The following is a 19828-nucleotide window of genomic DNA, read 5'->3' on the forward strand; positions in this document are numbered from 1 at the left end:
CCTGAAACTAACAGAAAGATGAACACTGTGGGAGCCTGCCAAAGTGATTTTCTACCCTTTAAATAGCCTATTTAGAAACTCTACACTCTGCATATAACATTGTTAGTTAATCATGAACTTTTTATTTTTATTTGAGACCACAGATTAATGGCTATAGACAGGCTCTTTTCACATTTACATCATTTACATCATTTTAATCACTGTACTTACAACGTGTTATTTGCTGAATTTGCTTTTCTATTATTAAAGTCTTTGTATCTGGCCAGTGGAATTAAAGCTTGTCAGCACATTCTCTGCTGAGACAGACATTGATCACATCTGGTAGAGGATGGAAATGATAAAATACAGGAAAACTAGAAAGCAGTAAACGTTTCATGATACGGTTTTACAGCTCACAAAAAGGGCTGCACTTTCATCATACTTCTAAAAATGTAATATGGTCCACAAGAAATATTGTAACATGAACACTATATAGGGATGTATCTACATCCTGGGTTGCCTATGGTAGTGAACTGATCAATATTTGTATTCCTGATGATCTATATTAGTGTCAACATTCCTGGTAATCTAGGACCATCAACAGGTTAATATTAATATTCCTGGGGGTCCTAGGGAAGTGAAGGAATTAATGTCAGATTCCCTGGTGGTCTAGGGCAGTATGTAGGTTAATGTCAGAAACTGGTAGTCTAGGGCACTGAAAGGGTTAATATCAGACTATTTGGTGCTTTAAGACAGTGAAAAGGTTAAAGACATAGTTTCTAGGGGTATATAGCAATGAAGGATTTAATGTTAGTATACCTGGTGGTCTAGTATAGTGAGCGGGTTAATGTAAGGATTGCTGACAGTCTTTTGTAGTGAAAGGTTTAAAATAAGGTTTCTTGGTGGTCTTGAGCATTAAATGTTAAAATCCCTGGTGGCCTAGGACAATCAAAGGGGTTAATATAGGGACCACTGGTGGACTAGGGTATGGAAAAGGTTAATATTAATATGCCTGGGGGTCTAGGATAGTAAGGGGGTTAATTTCAGTATCAGTAATGAATGTTAGTGGAAGGGTTAATGCCGCATACAGATGTGTCTATCTTTACCTTACTTCTTATTTGGTTAAGGAGTCCAATTTCTCATGAAACCATTCCAAGACAATGTAGCGATATGTTAGCAAAACTATTGACAGGCTGCATTGTATAACACAACCACTGGGTGGCCACACAGAGAGATATATAGAATACACAGCTTGTAGCAGAGTAGCGCAAAATCATATTTTTTTGAAAAGCTGGGCGCCACACATATTAGAATATGCTGATCCACGAGGACGGGTAAGGAGAGAAATCTGTACCTGGAGTTCAGTTGTTACTCACGTCTCCAAGCTCCAGCATTGTCCTGGCTGTAATGTCCTGTTTCCTTTCTGCACTGATCATAGAGATGAGTGCAGGGGGGGGGATAGAAGGGATGGCTGCATACTTCTCTGTCTGATCAGGTAGAGGGATTCAGAAGCACTCTGCCTGATTAGTAAGGGAAAATTTAGCATGTTTTGAGGGGGAAGGGCTTTGTGGGCTCCATTAGCTTAGAGGCCTGGGGGTAACTGCGTCTATTCTGATCCCTGTAGCTACACTATTGACTATATAATGATCTATCATAATTCACTCAAAACAATACCGTTAATATAGATGAAATGCACTGGGCATAATCGTCCCATGTTAAAGGATCAAAAGAAGATGAGCACAAATTCCATGTTAGAACAATTTGTGCCAAACTTCTAATGATCCTTTTACACAGGCCGATCAATCCTGAGTGTTCCTCCGAATTGGGAATCAAAAATTATTCTGTGTGATATAAATGCATTATTATATGAGTGCACAATGTCAATGTAATGGGCGTCCATGTCACAAAGGTTTTTGTCGGTTTAATGGGTTGTAGGAGTATTCTAATTTATATTTCTTAGTTTTAATTGTAGGTGTAGAGGCTTTTAATTTTTTTTCTTTTTTTGTTCTTCTTATAATGTTTGTAATGTTAGGTTTTTTTTCTTAAACCTAACCTCCTTGGATTCTGCTATCTGACCATTCTCTATCTGTAGATCACATATAGTTGTGATTTAGTAGCTGTTAGCCACTAATTCCCTTGTTACTGTTATGGCCCATTTACATAGGACGATTATCATTCCGCGCTCCTGTCGGATTTGAATGCTAATTGTCTCGTGTAAATACATGCAGCGACTCAACAACTGAACGAGAGCTGTTCAGTTTCTGCATGCAGAAAACTGAATGTTGCTGTTAGGAGGAGACTTGTGGTTGCCAGAGGGAAAGCGCGGCGCGCCCAGGACCGTTGGGGGCCGTTGTGGTGTTGCCCGGGTGTCGCCTGGTTGGGTTGGCGTCCGGTCTGGGGTCAGGCATGAGGTCTGCGGCCGGAGGAGGGCCGGTCTATATGCATTACCGACCAGCATGTCACCAAGTCCCGCCCTCACCTATGCTGGGCTTTTGGTATTTAGCTCCACAGACACCGTCAGTCCCTGACAGTGTTTGCTTGTTCACCAGCTAACACCTGCTCAGGTTTTTCTCCTTGTCTACTGACCCGGTTTGCTCTGACTTGGATTTAGTCTGTTCCTTGTTTGTTCTTTGTTGGTTACTAGGCACTCTAGTCTGCTGTTATTGGTACATTTTGTCCCTCTGTTAGTTGGTCTCTCCTGTCCTTGTCCTGGGGTTCCCATCAGTGCAGAGCAGGGACCGCCGCCCAGTTGTCGCCCTGGGGTTTAGCCCAGGGGGGCAAGTAGGTAGGGACAAGGGAGATGGTTGGTTGTTAGGGACTTCCAGTCTTCCGTTCCTAACTGACCCTGACAGAAACACTGGCTATACAAAGATTCGGGGCTGAAGGTGAACCCTGAGTATCTGCGCATTATGGAGGCTGTTACAGCAGTCATAAATCAGGTCCAGAATTTGACTGAGGTGGTACAGGAATTGTCGCACCAGGAACAGATAGTGGCGGGGTCTTCAGCAATGGTATCATGAGGGCCTGTACCCATTTGTGAACCTAAGGCGACTTTACTTGACTTTTTTGCGTTCCGTGAGGGTTGTAAACTATATTTTAGTTTGCTCCACACATTCCTCTGGGTCAGAACATCAGAGGGTTGGAATTGTGATTTCCAGACTAAGAGGCGACCCACAGAATTGGCCTTTTTCATTACCATCTGATTCCCCTTCTCGTCAGTCGGTGGATGCCTTTTTCTCTGCCTTAGGTCAGATATACGATCAGCCTGATCGTGCAGGTTATGCGGTTTCTAAATTATTGAGCCTGCATCAGGGTAAGAGGACAGCCGAGGAGTTTTGTTCACAATTCCGACAGTTTTGAGTAGACTCAGGGTGGAACGATCGGGACTTAAATGACCTCTTTTTTACCGGACTCTCTGGGTCAGTAAAAGACTTGCTGTTGGGTCACCTGGAGCCTAAGATGTTAGAGACGGCAATGACGTTAGCTGTACGGGCTGACTGGCGCCTGAGGGCTAGAAGGGTCACCAGACCAGAGAACCTCACCGCGGCCTGTAAAGAGCAGCTCTCCAGTTCCTCCGGCAACCAGGTTGAGAAGATGGAACTAGGATACATGGCAGCACCGGAGCGTGGGTCCTTCTGACAAAGAAACAGGTTGTGCTTCTACTGCGGGGACCCTGGACAGCTTGTTGCCACCTGGGACCTAAGACGGCAGCAGGAAAACTTCCTCTCCTGGGCGATCTCCGGAACGATCACCTAGAAGCTCAGGTACTTCCGGATGTTTCCAAGTTGCTTTTCCCTTGTTCCATTCTGTTGGGTTCCTGCCTCCTTTCTGGTCACACTTTTGTCAACTCGGGGGCTGCAGTTAATCTTGTGAATTTCGAGTTTGTTAAGTTTATAGCTTCCCAGTTGCAAGATTTAAATCCCAATTTACAGGTCTCTGGAACTGATGCCACCCTGCTGGTGACAGGGTTGATAAAGAAGGTTACACCGGAACTCAGGTTCTCGGTGGGAGCTTTACATTCAGAGATCTGTACATTTTTGGTGATGGAAGGCCTATCGGTTGAGGTCGTATTAGGGTTACCGTGGTTGCAACTACATAACCCCATTATTGACTGGGCCACGTCCGAGTTGATACAGTGGGGTACGGGATGCAAGGACCATTTGACAACTGTCCAGTTGCATTCCTCTGGTTGTGAGGTGGCCAGCCTGTCTAAGTATTTAGAAGAATTCGCAGATGTATTTTCCAAACAGCTTTCAGAAGCCTTACCCTCTCACAGGGAGTGGGATTGCAAGATTGATCTCCTCCCTGGAAGTAAGATCCCTAAGGAGGGTATTTACAATGTTACGGTGCCAGAACATGAGGCTATGAAGGAGTATGTAACCGAGAGCTTGGCCAAGGACCATATACGTCATTCTGAGTCCCCTGCTGGGGCCAGTCTGTTCTTTGTGGAGAAGAAGGAGGGTAGTCTCCGGCCTTGCATTGATTATCGAGCGTTAAATATGATTACTGTAAAAAATCAATACTCGCTGCCATTGATCCCCAATTTACTCAATCAGGTTGTGGGGGCTTGTTGGTTCTCCAAGCTCGATCTCAGGGGAGCCTACAACCTGATTAGAATTTGTGAAGGGGATGAATTGTAGACCGCATTTAATACCCAGTTCGGACATTTTGAATGTTTAGTAATGCCATTTGAATTATGCAATGCTCCGGCCGGTTTTCAGGGCTTTATGAACTCCATTTTTCACGGTATCTCTGGGGTTTTCATGGGGGTTTATTTGGATGACATATTAATTTTCTCTCCTGATTGGGAATCTCCTGTGAGTCATTTACAGGTTGTGCTTTCGCGCCTATGAGACAATAAATTGTTTGCCAAATTGGAGAAATGTCAGTTCGGGGTGCAGAAGGTGTCATTTTTGGGTTATGTGATAACTCCTTCTGCCATACAGATGGATTCTGATAAGGTTCATGCCATAACCGAATGGTGCCAACCGACCAGTCTTAAGGCACTTCAGCGCTTTCTTGCTTTCGCTAATTTTTATCGTACGTTTATCAGGTACTTTTCAGTAGCCAAACTGTTGACTGACCTAACCAAGAAGCACGCTGATTTGGTTAACTGGTCACCTGAGGCGAAAGAGGCTTTTGTAAGTTTGAAGAAGGCATTCTCATCAGCTCCTGTACTGGTACAACCCAATCTTAACTTGCCCTTTGTGGTAGAGGTAGATGCGTCTGAACATGGTGTGGGGGCGTTTTGTCGCAGGGCTCTGCCTCCCTGGCCAAGTTGCAACCATGTGCCTTCTTTTCCAGGAAGTTCGGTCCTGCAGAGAGAAACTGTGATATTGGCAATAGAGAATTATTGGCTATCAAATGGGCGTTTGAGGAGTGGAGACATTTTCTGGAGGGGGCTAAGCATCAAGTTACAGTATTTACTGATCATAAAAATTTGATATATTTAGAGTCTGCCAAACGTCTAAATGCGCGACAGGCCCAGTGGGGTTTGTTCTTTGCACGCTTTAATTTTGTAGTTATATACATTCCAGGTTCTAAAAATGTTAGAGCTGATGCCTTATCCCGTAGTTTTGGAGCCCCTGAGCCGGAAGATTCCCATTCTGAGGGGATCTTGTCGCCTGGGATAGTGGTGGCGGCTTTGACGTCAGACGTATTCAATCAGATTTTGGCAGCCCAGGCTGAGGCTCCAGTTTCTCTTCCTGGAGGGAAGCCTTTTGTACCCAGTACCTGGCGGTTGCAGGTACTGGAGGAGGTCCATACATCGGTCTTAGCAGGGCACCCGGGAATCCGTAGTGCGTTAGAATTATGCAAACATTTGTACTGGTGGCTGCGGATGGCCCGGAATGTCAGGAGTTTTGTGGAAGCCTGCACTCGTGGCAAGAGTGTCAGGAGATGTCCCAAGAGGCCCATTATGCCACTGCCTGTTCCATCTAGATCATGGTCGCATTTATCCATGGATTTTATTACCAATTTGCCCGTATCTCAAGGGTATTCGGTAATATGGGTGGTAGTTGACCGTTTTTTTAAGATGACTCATTTTGTGCCATTGAAGAAGTTATTGCCGGTTCCTGAATTGGCATCCATTTTTATTAAGGAAGTTGTAGAGTTGCATGGCATCCCCAATGATGTTGTGTCAGATCGGGGGGTACAATTTGGGGCCAACTTTTGGCGTGCGTTTTCTAAGAACTTGGTAGTGGGGTGGTCATTCTCCACGGCCTTTCACCCAGAATCTAATGGGCAGACGGAACGCATGAACCAAGAACTTATCCAGTATCTCAGGCTCTATGTGAGCAATCGGCAACAGCAGTGGGCAAATTTTTGGGCGTTGGCAGAATTTGCCATAAATAATCATTGCAATTCCACGTCTGGTACCTCGCCTTTTTTCTGTAATGTGGGTTATCACCCCAGATGTTCTTTGGGGGTTTCCTCGGTTTCTGAGAATCCCACAGCTGATGCAAGATGGGACTGCTGAAGAGCAAGGCTCTCTACATAGCATCACCTGACTCCTCCCATATTTTTGGGCCGCAGCTGCTTCACCACCCTCTGATGGTGGTAGTGGCAGTTTTCTGTCTAGAAGGGGTGAAGGACCTATGGGACATCATGGTCACATGACTGTGAGTGCATGGGTCCCATATTCAGTAATTCATTGAGCGTTTAGAAGCTACTAAAGGACTGCATAAAAAGTAAGAGAGGAGCCTGCAGAGCTCTTCTGACACTTTCCCTCCATCTACTTACTCTCTGTCTTCTGTCATGGGGATACTATAGCCAATCTTGGAGGGATGGGTAGGGGGAGAGAACGATGCTGCTGCCTGTGGGGAAATATTAACTAATACCTTGTATTTATTGGTATTTGTCATTGTTTTTTGCAGTAAGCAGTCTGGCTTTAAATGTTGGGAGAGCCTGGGGTGTCAGTTCCGTGGGGCTCACTTTTGAAATGCAGGACAATCCACCAGGCTGAATTGTATGCGGCAGCATTGACAGGTTGTAAGCCTGCATGGTGCAGTAGACATATCAGTGGGACTAGGCACCCTTTGTATGCCTTATCTATGTGCAGGTATAGTACTACGCAGCCACTGCTCTCCAATATGTGGTAGGTGTGTAAGTGGTTGTTCTTCAGTATATTGCACTTGTGCAATGCTCCTCCATATAGCAATCTGCATGTTGTGGAAAGTGGTGTTTGTACCTGCCCTTGTGTAACTTTGTAGCAGTATATTGGCAGTGATTTTTCTGCATGAAGGTTTGGGGTGGAAAGGGGTTGTACGCTTCTGTCAGTAGGAGAGAGAGAAAAAGGGGATGATGTGCTGCCACTGGGGAAGAGGGGTTTGGTTGTGGACAATGCTGTTGCCGGTTGGAAGGACTGAGAAGGAGGACAATGTTGCTGTCAGTGGGGAAGGTATGAGAATGGGGACAATTTTATTTCTAGGTGCGAGGGTTGGGAAGGGGACAAAACTGCTGCTATTGGTCTTGGGTGGGAAAGGGGCAAAGCTGCTGCCAGGGTGCTGCACTGTGATACTTATTTTGTTTCTTTGAGGTATTTTGTGCTGCACTATGAAGTTGGTGCTGGTAGAGAATATTAGACATACTGTATAGGGGTATTTGGTTTGTGCTGCTAGGGTAATATGGGCATTGCTTGCTAGTACTTGTTCAGCACAATGCAGTAGTATTTGTTTGCTGGTGTGATACTAGTAAAAAATGTTTGGAAGCCCTGTCTTAAATGGACAGAGGCACTGCAGTTGCCCAGAGCACTTTCTCGTTTGTTGGTAGTTTTATAATATGTCTATCCTCCAGTTTAGAACAATCCAATGTCGTTTTAATACCCTCTGAAAATTTTTGTGACTAAGGCTGCCTTCACACAGGTGACAAAATAGCGTGAGATTTGTGCGTTGGGGGACGCACAAATCATGCACAAATATGAATCCCATTCTTTTAAATGGAATCATACACATGAACAATGTTTACCTGCATGGCACCGCGATGTGATGCTATGCAGGAAACAAATCGCGGAATGTTCCATCTCTTTACGTGCTCTCGCATCACAGCGCCCATTGTTTTCAATGGGGACAGCGGCAGTATTGCGAGGTCTCATATTGTTTCAAAACTCTGCGATTCCTTCTTCCCTGAAGTGATGCGAGGCTGTTTTAACATGAAACGCCTCGCATCCACGGGGGAAGTACAGGTGAAGCAGTGAAACAAAGCAATTAGCAGGAATCCACATACAGTTATTGCAGTTGAGCAACAACGTCTATGGGCATCCTAACTGATTTTTTTTATTCTTGCGCCCCAAAAACCATGCCAGGTAGAGAGTGTCCATGACTTGACTATATGCAAATATAGCATTATGCAATTGCACGTTTATTGATTAGCAGTACTGTGTGTGCTCAAACGTTCGTTAATACGATGGTTTGGGCACATACAGTTCCACCGCTGTCTGCAGCACACGTCTGTTTACACAGGGTGATGTTCTACCAACAGATGATGATTTTTAGTGCTACGTAAAAGATGCAAATAACAGGCAAACAAGCATTTGTTAATCATGGCCCATTTACAAGGGACGATTAATATTTAGAATTTTTCATATTTCTGCTCTCCCGTGGAATTGTTCCGTGTAAACGCATGCAGTGACTGATTGAGAGTTGTTCAGTTGCTCAGTTTCTACATGCAGAAAACTGAACAATGTGCCATCCAGTGTAAAACGGAGGAAGGCAGGGGCAGAATGCTCCATGGCCCGCTTTGCCTCCGTACCAACAACACTTTGAGTGATGCCAGCGATACTCACTCCTGAGTAATAGAACTGGAGCAAGTATCACACGGATGAGAAGTCAGGCATCATTTGCTAACAGTCTTTAGTAGTGAAAGGGTTAAAATAAGGATTCCTGGTGATCTTGAGTAGTAAAAGGAATATGTTAAAATCCCTGCTGGTCTAGGACAATCAATGGGGTTAATATAGGGATCCTTGGTGACTAGGAGTAGAGAAAAGGTTAATATTAGTATGCCTGGGGTCTAGGTCAGTGAGGAGGTTAATTTCAGTATCAGTAGTGAATGGTAGTGGAAGAGTTAATGCCGCATACAGATGTGTCTATCCTTACCTTAGTTCTTATTTGGTTAAGGAGTCCAATTTCTCATGAACGCAATCCCAGACAATATAGTGATACACTAGCAAAACCATTGACAGGCTACAATCTGTAGCACAACCACTGGGTGGTCACACAGAGACACATATAGCAAGAGGACAGGTAAGGAAGGATAAATCTGCACCTGGAGTTCAGTTGTTACTCACTTCTTCAAGCTCCAGCATTGTCCTGGCTATAACCTCCTGTTTTCCTGCCTGCTGTGATCCCTGTAGCTACACTTTTGACTGTATAAAAAAACATGATGATTCACTCTAAATAATCAAAACACTAATGACGACCTGTCCGTCCGTGCATTAGTGAGTAGGCTTGTGAGTGACTTACATGCTGCACCCCTGATCACATGACAGTGACGTCATCAAAGGTCCTTAATCCCCAGTGAGGGAGTTACATGCTCCGCCCCTAATCACATGACAGTGACATTATGTCAGGTTCTGTACGCACATGGCTGCTGTCCGGCTAGGTGTTCCTTAGTATTCCATAGCAACTGTCCTTTTACACAAGCCGATCAATCCTGAGTGTTCCTCCGAAATGGGAATCACAAATTATTCTGTGTGATATAAACGCATTATTATATGAGTGCACAATGTCAATGTAATGAGTGTCCATGGCACAAAGGTTTCTGTCGGTTTAGTGGGTTGGAGGATTATTTTGATTTTAATTTTTTCGTTTTAATTGTAGGTGTAGAGGCTTTTTGATTTTTCTCTTTTTATGTTTTTCTTATATTTTTAATGTTATCTTTTTTTTCTTCAAGTTAATCTCCTTGGATTCTGCTATCCTACCATTCCTCTAAATGTAGATCACACACAGTTGTGATTTAGTAGCTGTTTCCTTACAGTTATGGCCTATTTACATAGGACGATTATCGTTTAAAAGCATTCAAATTTCTGCACTTCTGCAGTATTTTGAACGATAATTGTCTCATGTAAATGCATGCAAAACACGGAACGACGAGCCGTTAAGTGTAAATAGCAGTCGTCCACTTTTGAATGACTGTTTACTGTAACTGGAGGCGGGCGGGCGGGCAGAAAAACGCTCCTTGGCCCGCTGTGCCTCCATAACAGCAGCACTTTAAGCAATGCCAGCAGTACTCACTCCTGTATAACAGCACAGGAGCGAGTATCACTGGGATGAGAACTCAGCCATCATTTGCTCGACAGCTCGGCTTGTCTAAATGGGCCATTTGTTGACTAAAACCTTCACCTGGGCAGATGATTAGGTAAATGAATGTTTAGACAAATGTTCATTCCTGATCATTCCCTTGTGTAAAGGCCCTTTAAGGAGTTTTACCAAGTTTAGAAGTTATCCAACATCCACAATATGTGGAATATCTTACTGATGACGAACACTGGAGTCCCGTCTTCCCCGTCCTCCTCACTGTAAATACTCCATACTGTAAATATGCATTGAATCAAATAATATGCACACAATCTGAATGCAGGGTTTTAATCTTCAAGGACCATGAATATATAAGGCATGTTGTAATTAATTTAAGCACGTGGAAAAATCTCAGCATTTTAGTGCATGTCACTTATGCGTCTAAAAGAGCCGACCCTAGCATTCATGGCTCCCCAATCTGTAAATCTTCTGTATTCTCCAGGCTTCAGGTAATATTGGCGTCCTCTGTAGTTGGGTTGGTCATAGAAGATCCAGTGTCCTTCTAACACATTGCAGGAGTGGATGTCATGATAATTGAATTCTTCATTCACATGAGGGCAGTCTTCAGTGAACTCCATCATTTGACCCCTGAAGTCCTCCCTCTCATGGATCCTGATTCTGAAGGAGCCACGGTGCTTCAAAATAAATACAGACTAGCATGTATATCAATTTTAAAAATTGGATACAAAATAACATCCACCCACACATACATCATGCCCCACAAAGATTAGATTGCCAGAATCTACTTCATCTGACAGCAATAAATAGATTGCCTTAGACTGAAAACCAAGCTTAGTTCATCTATTTGTACTGCCATGAAGATATTTGCAACTATTACAAATGTGTGCCATTTCGCAGATCCGCAGTTTGGTTGTGCACTGTCAAAATTGCAGGATTTCCACTGATGTCACTTACACAATCCATGAGACTAGAAAGAACATTGTTGCATGTGCAGTCCATCCAAATGTAAGGATGGCCCACTGCAAGTGATGTAGCTTCTGATGTACATATATGTACATGCTGAGCAGCAAAGGTTTATCCACAGTGTCACATCAGTGGAATTTTGACAGCGGGGGCATGTGACCACACTGCAGATCTGTACATTGAAACACTTTTAATAGTAAGATGATTGCAAAGATATTCATGGTGACATAAATAGATGAATGAAGCTTGGTTACAGGTCTTGGATAACCTGAAGGACGCGCCCTTTTTTTCGATTTTCGTTTTTTACCTTCCTACTTTTAAAAAAATTCCAACTCTTATTTATCCATCAGTGTAGCTGTGTGAAAAATAATAATACACTGAAAAACTTTCAAAATATTCTAAGTGGAGTAAAATGAAAAAAAGCACACTTTCGCCATCTTTGGAGGGGAGGTCTTGTTTCTACAGTGTACACATTGCAGCAAAAATGACATGATAACTTTATTTTATGGGTTAGTCTGATTACTACGATACTAAATTTATATTGTTTTGTTTTGCTGTACTACTTTAAAAAAAAAAAAAAAAAAAAAAGGAAATCTCTGGAAAAAAATTTAATTATTTTCTGCCGCCATTTTCTGACAGCCGTAACTTTTAAATTTTTTTGTTGACATAGTTGTGCGAGGGCTTGTTTCTTGCGGGATGTCCTTTAGTTTCTATTGGTACCATTTTGGAATACATATGACTTTTGGATCATTTTTTACTACATTTGTTCTTGGAGATGGGGGTGACCCAAAAAGCGCAGTTCTGATGTTTTTTTTTTTATGATGACGTTCACCATGCAGGGTAAGTAATGCATTAGTTTGATAGATCAGACTTTTATGGATGCAGCGATATCAAATATGTTTTGGGTTTTTTTAATTATAAATAAGGGATACATTTTCATTCCCTTTTATTTTTTTTAAATAACTAATAAAACTTTTGTAAACTGATTTTTACATTCTTCTTTAGTCTCCATAGGGGACATGATTTTGCAATGGTTTGATCGCTCCTGCAGTATGATGTAATATCAAAAAATTACATCATACCGCGATCTGACAGGCATGGCTTAATAGGCAATCTGGAGGCTTTTAGAAGGCCCCCGGCTGCCATGACAACTGAATGCCTCCCCTCCAAACTCTGATTGGGACATTGAAATGGGTTAACAGCCATGATCAGAGGGAGTGCAGTGGGTGGATGTCAGCTGTAAGAAACAGCTGGCTCCTGCATTGTATGGAGCAGCATCGGCTCCTGATCCCCCTCCATACATACCTGAACCTCCAAGACATAACTGTACATCATGGAGCGTTAAGGGGTTAAACTAATGTCTATAGTTATAAATGACTTTCTGTTTCAGTGATGCTGAATCATTGGGGTTTGGAGCAAATAGGAATGGAATTCTGTTATTATTCTTGTTGTTTTTATTTCTAGTATTCAACTGTGTTATAGTTGGACTTTTTCTATTTGAATGTCTTTATACATAACAAATTTTTATCACGTTCAAGAAGGAAAAAAAAATTGTATTTGTAAAGTAGCATTTATATAACATGCCTGAACCCAAAGATATAATTCTTACAGTGTGCCCCATAAGTGCGTTTTGTTTCCATAAATTCCGTTATGGAGCCTTCTTACCTGAGGGATTAAATGGCAGGACCTGATGGAGTCACTCAGACCATACCAGTGCTGACAATCTGGGTACTCTCCTCTTTTTACATAGTACTGTTGACCAGTGAAATTGGGGCGTTCATAGATCATCCAGTTTCCATTCTCTACTTTGATAGAGTTACAGCGACTGAAAAAAGAATTCAGTTCTGAGCAGTCACTGCTGCTTTCATGGAATCGACCCTGGAAGTTCCTGTCCTCGTAGAAGATAATCTGGAAATTAATAAAAACAATAATGCTTAATTATAGCTATTGGCCTTTTTGTCTACAGCAACCAATCAGAGCTCAGCTTACAATTCTTAAAGAGAATATGTAATCAGAAAATGATCCATTCTTTAAAGAATACCTAACTTGTGGATGACTGTTCAGAATAAGATGCCATATTTGTACATGAGGAATAACACTATTTCTAAGTATTATATGAATTATAACTTGCATTTTACCCAATCCTTCCCCCCTGCAACCTGTATATCTGATTCTCAGTTCTATCATAGATGGTTGGAGGAGCCCGCGGTCATAATATCTTCTATATGCTGGGGCGCATAGATCCCCCTCTGCGTCCCAGAACAGAGAGCTGCTCAATAAGAGCAGCACCCATCCTAGCAGACCTACTTCAATTATGTGAATGGCTGTCCTGTAATACTTCATTTCCACTCCAGCAGCCTCTGCTATGTAGCAGAATTGTTGTGAATTTTGACACGTTTTTTCTGTGAATCTGCAGCAGAATTTACCATTGCAATTAAAGAGGTGAATTCTGCTGTGGATTTGTGTCAAAATCTACACCACTTCTGCTCCTTGTGAACATACCCTTTGATAGTTTTGCTATAAGGCACATACAGTAGTATAGTAAAAAAAAAATCAAGATACTATAAAAGGGGAATATATTAGGGGTTGTTCTAGAAGTGTTACTCTAAACAATTCTTTTTATATCTGAACATTATATTCCCATCTGAACATTAAATACCAAGATTTGATTTTTTTGATTAAAGGTCCTTCTGTTTTTTTCCTTGCAGCGCTTTACCATATTTATCTACTCTCATTCTGCTTTTCTCCCTCTATCACCCATGGTCATCCCTAACCTCTTCTCATAGCTGAGGCTCCTTTTAACGATGGACATAATCCCCCCCCTTCCCCCCCAAATTGCTGCTCACCACAAAGCCCAACTATACCTGCTATGTTAATGCTTCCGTGCTAGAAAGTTTTCAACCCTATATAAGTCATTTAGAATGCTTGTTGTATGTATCATCATAATTAGGAGAAGGTACTTGATTATGATAGCATGGGTGCAGAAAGTTATCATATCTTAACTTATTAAAAAGCTATTATTCTCTCATCATAACACAGCAAAACCCATTGCAAAGTAATTAAAATGTAAATAAACTATCCTGATAGCATGGCACACCCTGATATCACATCACTCTGAGCCAAGCTAAAGAGTAAAGATACCTTTACATGGGGCGATTACTGCCCGAATTATCGCTGGAAACAGCAAATTCAGGTTGATTGTTGTACCATGTAATTTCCTAAACACCCCCTGACATGGACATTTGCTCACTTTTTGGAGTTGCTTGGTTTAATCATAACTAAAAACCAAGCGCATGTCAGGCCGTGCAAACAGGAATCACTCAGTGGTCGAGCGACTGCCTGTTTGCGGTGAATGGAGGCAGGTGGGTGTAACGATCCCCAGCCTGCTCCGCTTCCATTCCCTCGAACGACTATGACTGCACAGGAGTGATAGTTGCTGATATAGCTGTTAAGCATTAATGGCTTGACAGTCACACCATGTAAAGGTACCTTTACCCCTCTGTACAGTTGTCACCATCTAATAAAAGTGGGAAAGAACTGAAAAAGAAGTATTGTCAGCACTCAATTCAAAAGTGTGTGACTACAATAAACAAGTATATACTGTTTGTCAATTTACAGAGAGATTCTAAATGTTGACCAATTAATCAAGTAACCATAAATATCTATTTATTTTTATACTGAAATAAGCAACATTGTTGCAATGTAGTATATAAATACAATTACATGTAAATGAATGCAGTAGTCATGTTACCTCTCCCATTGAATCATACTGATATAATTCATCTTATTACAATGCGGTAGTAAAAAAGGCTATTATACTAATATATGAAATGTAATAGTTATGTTACCTTTCCCATCTTGAATGTTAATGTAGTGCTATGGATAGACTAATGAGGTCTTCCAATTTATACAAATTGCCCACAATATACTTTGCATAACAATGAATAAATGTACATCAGATTGACAATGTCAGCACTGCTCTAGTCATGGGATTGCAACACAACAAAATCACAAGCTCAAGCAAGTTGTTTTATTTTCCTGTTTTACAGTTTATACTGAATAGAATTAGTGATAGAGCTTGTTTAGCTATTGTTTACTACAATATTGCCACTGCGCATCCTGAGGAGCTGAATATTTGATTTCCTTTAATTATTTACTATTACAAAGGTATTCTCTCTTGATGTATTTGTGAAAGTATTAGAATATTATATTTAAGGATGTTGATCTTTTTCAATTTTCTATGACTTTCATCTAATAATCTAGTATCACATCAGCAATTCCAACTGTCTTCCACATTATTTTTGCTTATTCAGAATTTTTCAGAACAACCTTTTCCAATGTGACTGCTTCTGTAATGGCTGTACACCAATTGAGTAATAGTGTTATATAAGACAATGAGAGATATAAAAGCAAATTACAAAATATGTTATTCTATACAAAGAGAGAGAAGGAAGTTGAGACGCATGCGCTTGCTATCTTATTCATAAATGATGGTTCTATTGAACAGTATTGACATTGTCCTCCGTGAATGGAACTGTTACAATATCTCTGGAAAATCTAAAATTGAAACAAGATTCCTGTATGATGGATACGGGTGTAAATGTGGCTACTTTCAGTCCCTTAATAGAGATGAGTGAGCACCCAAATGCTCGAGTCCGCGTTATTTGAGTCAAGCTTTTTCTAAAATTCGAGAGCTCTACTCGAGTAACGAACCTCATTGACTACGACAATGGGAGACTCGAGAATTTTTGTATGTGGGACGCCGGGTGCCGAGCTTTTTCTTTTTTTTCCCCCTAGGTTCGTGTCTCTCTCTCTCTCTTTCTCTCTCTCCCCTGCCTGCCAGACAAAAAATTTGCCAATGACGCGCACTGCGTCGCGGCGGGGAGGGGCCAAAACAGGCACGTTGCAGCGGGGAGGAGTCAAAAACTGGGGCGGGGTCGAACACAGCTTGATGCTCGTTCGAGTAACGAGCACCATCGAGTACGCTAATACTCAAACCAGCATCAAGCTCAGCAGAGTATGTTCGCTCAACTCTATCCCTTAATAATGATTAACACATATAAAAAATGTGAACCTTGACACTCAGATATCATATAGCCAACAAATAAGACTAATTTATATAAAAATAAGCTCAGATTTAATCCGCAAAAATGTGGAACTGGGATCCCTCTTCCTGCACTTACCACTGATGATGACATCAAAGCCACTGATGATGCAGTCGGCCTGATAATCAGCTGATGGATGGGGATTCCAAGTGGAAGGCCATCATTCATCAACTGCTAATGACCTATCCAGATGTTTTAGAATACCCTTCTAAGTTATCACGATCAATGAAAGTCTCTGTATACCCATTAACCCTTTAGTGACCAAGTGTTGTAAATATATGGCGCATGGTGCTGGGCTTTAAACCTGCGCTATAACAAATACATTGCAAATTAGCAGGAGCAGGTCTGATGCTCGGCTGTCTATGTTGCCAACATCGTTGTGGGTGAAGGGCGAGGAGGCTCTCTCTCCCTGTCACCCATTGGCACCGTACAATGCGATTGTGAGGTGCCAATGGGTTATATTGAAACATTACTTTAATGTGTTTGAATGCAAAGAATTTAACAAACAACAAAAGCATGGTTAAAAAATAATTTAATTAAGTTTATAGCAAATTTTCAAATTTAAAAAAAAAAGTCAATTTTCTGCGTCTGGTCCTCGAAAAAGCTAAATATCTTCCGATCTGTACGTTTGTCAAACATGTTGTGCATGTGAAGATTGCAGTCAGGAACATTCTTTACAAAACTAAAAAAAATAACACGTTCCTGGGATTAATCGTTCAAATTTTATAGCGAAAAAAATCCAGTTTTTGTTATAAAAATAGCTGTTTTTTAATACTTATGGGCTGATGAGGTCTTAACCTAGAGATGAGCGAATATACTCGTTTCGAGTAATTACTCGATCGAGCACCGCGATTTTCGAGTACTTCCGTACTCGGGTGAAAAGATTCGGGGGGCGCCGGGGGGCAGGGGAGGCGTGGTGGAGCGGGGGGTAGCAGCGGGGAACAGGGGGGAGCCCTCTCTCTCTCCCTCTCCCCCCCACTCCCCGCTGCAACCCCCCACTTACCCACGGCGCCCCCCGAATCTTTTCACCCGAGAACGGAAGTACTCGAAAATTGTGGTGCTCGGGCGAAAAAGGGGCGTGGCCGAGTACTTTTGCTCATCTCTAGTCTTAACATTATCCGATTGAGCTGAAGAAATTTGGATATCGATTCCTTGCGACCACGCTAATGACCAGCTTTAATGTAAGCATCATGCATATATTATGGAAAACTGTTGAAGGTATGACAAAAACATTTTTTCCCCCTTCTGGTCATACGCTTAAGTCAATGATCAGCTGCACTATGGGCTTTATCATCTGTGGGATTGTTTGTACAAACGATTCCACCAGCAATAGTAAAGTGGGTTATCCAGTGAAGAAAGAAACATGTCCAGAGTGCTGTAATAACATAAAGGAAGTAGTACTCAACTGTCCTATTCCACCAGTGGCTGATCTCCCGCTGGTCTTCGTTTTGAGCTGCATGTCCTGACAGTCATGTGACCACTGTAGCTAAGCACTGGCTCTACTGCAGCAGTCACACGAGCCTGTGTCAGAACATGCACCTGAAAGTGAAGATCAGCAAGGGATTAACCACAAGAAGAACAGACTGATGAAGGAATGGGAGCAGATATTGCTTAGAAAGATATATTTAATCAGTATGGAAAATAATTGCTAAGATTTCGGAAGATCATGCCATACAGTTGCAATTTTGGCTGTGGTCAGATTAAATTTTTCAACAGGACAGATGAAGTCTCTGGCAGACTATGGTTTCCATTATCTCGTACATATGTCCATATTTTTATCTTTAACCCCTTAATGACACGGCCTATTTTGGCGTTGAGGACCAAGCGATTTTTTGGTATTTTTCCATCTCCATTTTTCAAAAGCCATAACTTTTTTATTTTTCCGTGGACGCGGCCGTATAAGGGCTTGTTTTTTGCGTGGCGATCTGTAGTTTTTATCGGTGCCACTTTTGGGTATATAGACAATATCGTAAAATTTTTTTTTTTTTTTTTTAATGATAACAGGGAGAGAAAACGCATCAATTCTGCCATAGATTTTTTTTTTTTTTTACAGCGTTAATCATGCAGCATAAATGACACACTAAATTTTTTCTGCGGGTCGGTATGGTAACAACGATACCAAAATTGTTATATTTTTTTTAGGTTTTTACACTTTTTTGCAATAAAACCCCCTTTTTTTGGAAATCTTTTTTTTTCTCTATAGCTGCATTCAAAGTCATGTAACTTTTTTATTTTTCTATGTACGGAGCTCTTTAAGGGCTTATTTTTTGCGAGACGAGCTGTAGTTTTTATTGGTACCATTTTGGGAAATGTACGGCTTTTTTGATCACTTTTATTGCATTTTTTGTGAGGCAAAATGCTAAAAATTAGCATTTTGCCTCTGTTTTTTAGCGTTTTTTTTAACGCTTTTTGTCGTACAAAATAAAAAGCGTGTTCAACTTTTTGTACACGTCGTTACGGACGCGTCAATATCCAATATGTGGGGTTTTAGTTTTTTTTCCCTTTTTTTATGCTAATATTAGAAAAAGCATAAAAAAGGGGTTTTTTACATTTGTTTTTTTTACATTTTTCTTTTTTTTACACTTTTCTTTTCTTTTTTTTATACTATTTGAGTCCCTCTGAGGGACTTACATCACTGTGCCTATGATCGCTGTCATAAGGCATGGCAAAGCTACTGCTCTGCCATGCCTTATCGCTTGTACAGCGATTATAGGCACAGGCAATACAGGACGCCAGTGTCTGGCGTCCTGTTGCCATGGTGACAGGCCGGGCTCTCGCGATAACATCGCGAGTTCCGGCCGGAGACACACAGGGATCGCGATCCCTCTGTGAACTCTTTCCCTGCCGCGATCTACTTAGATCGCGGCAGGGAAGGGGTTAACAGCGGCGGGCGCATCTCCGATGTCCCCCCGCTGTTGGAGCGGGACGCCGGCTGTGATTGACAGCCGGCTCCCGCTGCGGGATAGCGCGGGATCTTATGTGATCCCGTGCTATCTCCAGGACGTACCAGGTACGTCATGTTGCGGGAAGTACCAGGCTGCCATGACGTACCAGGTACGTCCAGGAGCGGGAAGGGGTTAAAGGAACGTTTATTGGGCATTTTATATATCACAATACAAAAATAAACATCAAGGAAGGTTCATCAGTAGAGATGAGCGAACGTACTCGTCCGAGCTTGATACTCGTTCGAGTATTAGCGTGTTCGAGATGCTCGTTACTCGAGACGAGTACCACGCGATGTTCGAGTTACTTTCATCTCTGAGATGTTAGCGCGCTTTTCTGGCCAATAGAAAGACAGGGAAGGCATTACAACTTCCCCCTTCGACGTTCAAGCCCTATACCACCCCCCTGCAGTGAGTGGCTGGCGAGATCAGGTGTCACCCGAGTATATAAATCGGCCTCTCCCGCGGCTCGCCACAGATGCATTCTGACAGAGATCAGGGAAAGTGCTGCTGGTGCCGGAGCTGCTATAGGGAGAGCGTTAGGAGTTATTTTAGGCTTCAAGAACCCCAACGGTCCTTCTTAGGG

The 19828-nt window shown here is 42.1% G+C and overlaps 1 protein-coding gene across 2 annotated transcripts; it reads right to left on the bottom strand.

Moving 5' to 3' along the window:
* Positions 1-10630: 10630 nt before the first annotated feature.
* Positions 10631-15052, bottom strand: LOC136577532 (gamma-crystallin 1-like). 2 transcript variants are annotated; one of them, XM_066577439.1, is made up of 3 exons: positions 15044-15052; positions 12861-13103; positions 10631-10906 (listed from the first exon to the last, which is right to left on the bottom strand). In XM_066577439.1, exons 1-3 carry the CDS (start codon positions 15050-15052, stop codon positions 10631-10633), a joined length of 528 nt encoding a protein of 175 aa, XP_066433536.1. The 2 variants fall into 2 exon arrangements, with proteins under 2 accessions (XP_066433536.1, XP_066433534.1); XM_066577437.1 differs by having other exon boundaries at positions 10631-10924.
* Between the last annotated feature and the right edge of the window lie 4776 nt (positions 15053-19828).

The sequence above is a fragment of the Eleutherodactylus coqui genome, chromosome 8 (genome assembly GCF_035609145.1).
Source record: "Eleutherodactylus coqui strain aEleCoq1 chromosome 8, aEleCoq1.hap1, whole genome shotgun sequence".
In the NCBI taxonomy this organism is placed as follows: Eukaryota; Metazoa; Chordata; class Amphibia; order Anura; family Eleutherodactylidae; genus Eleutherodactylus; species Eleutherodactylus coqui.

What these genes read in the sequence shown, in the direction of transcription:
- LOC136577532 (XM_066577437.1), bottom strand. An exon ending in CCTGCCATTTAATCCCTCAG is followed by an intron (nt 10,925 to 12,860) that starts GTAAGAAGGCTC and finishes TATACATGCTAG; the next exon opens with TCTGTATTTATTTTGAAGCA.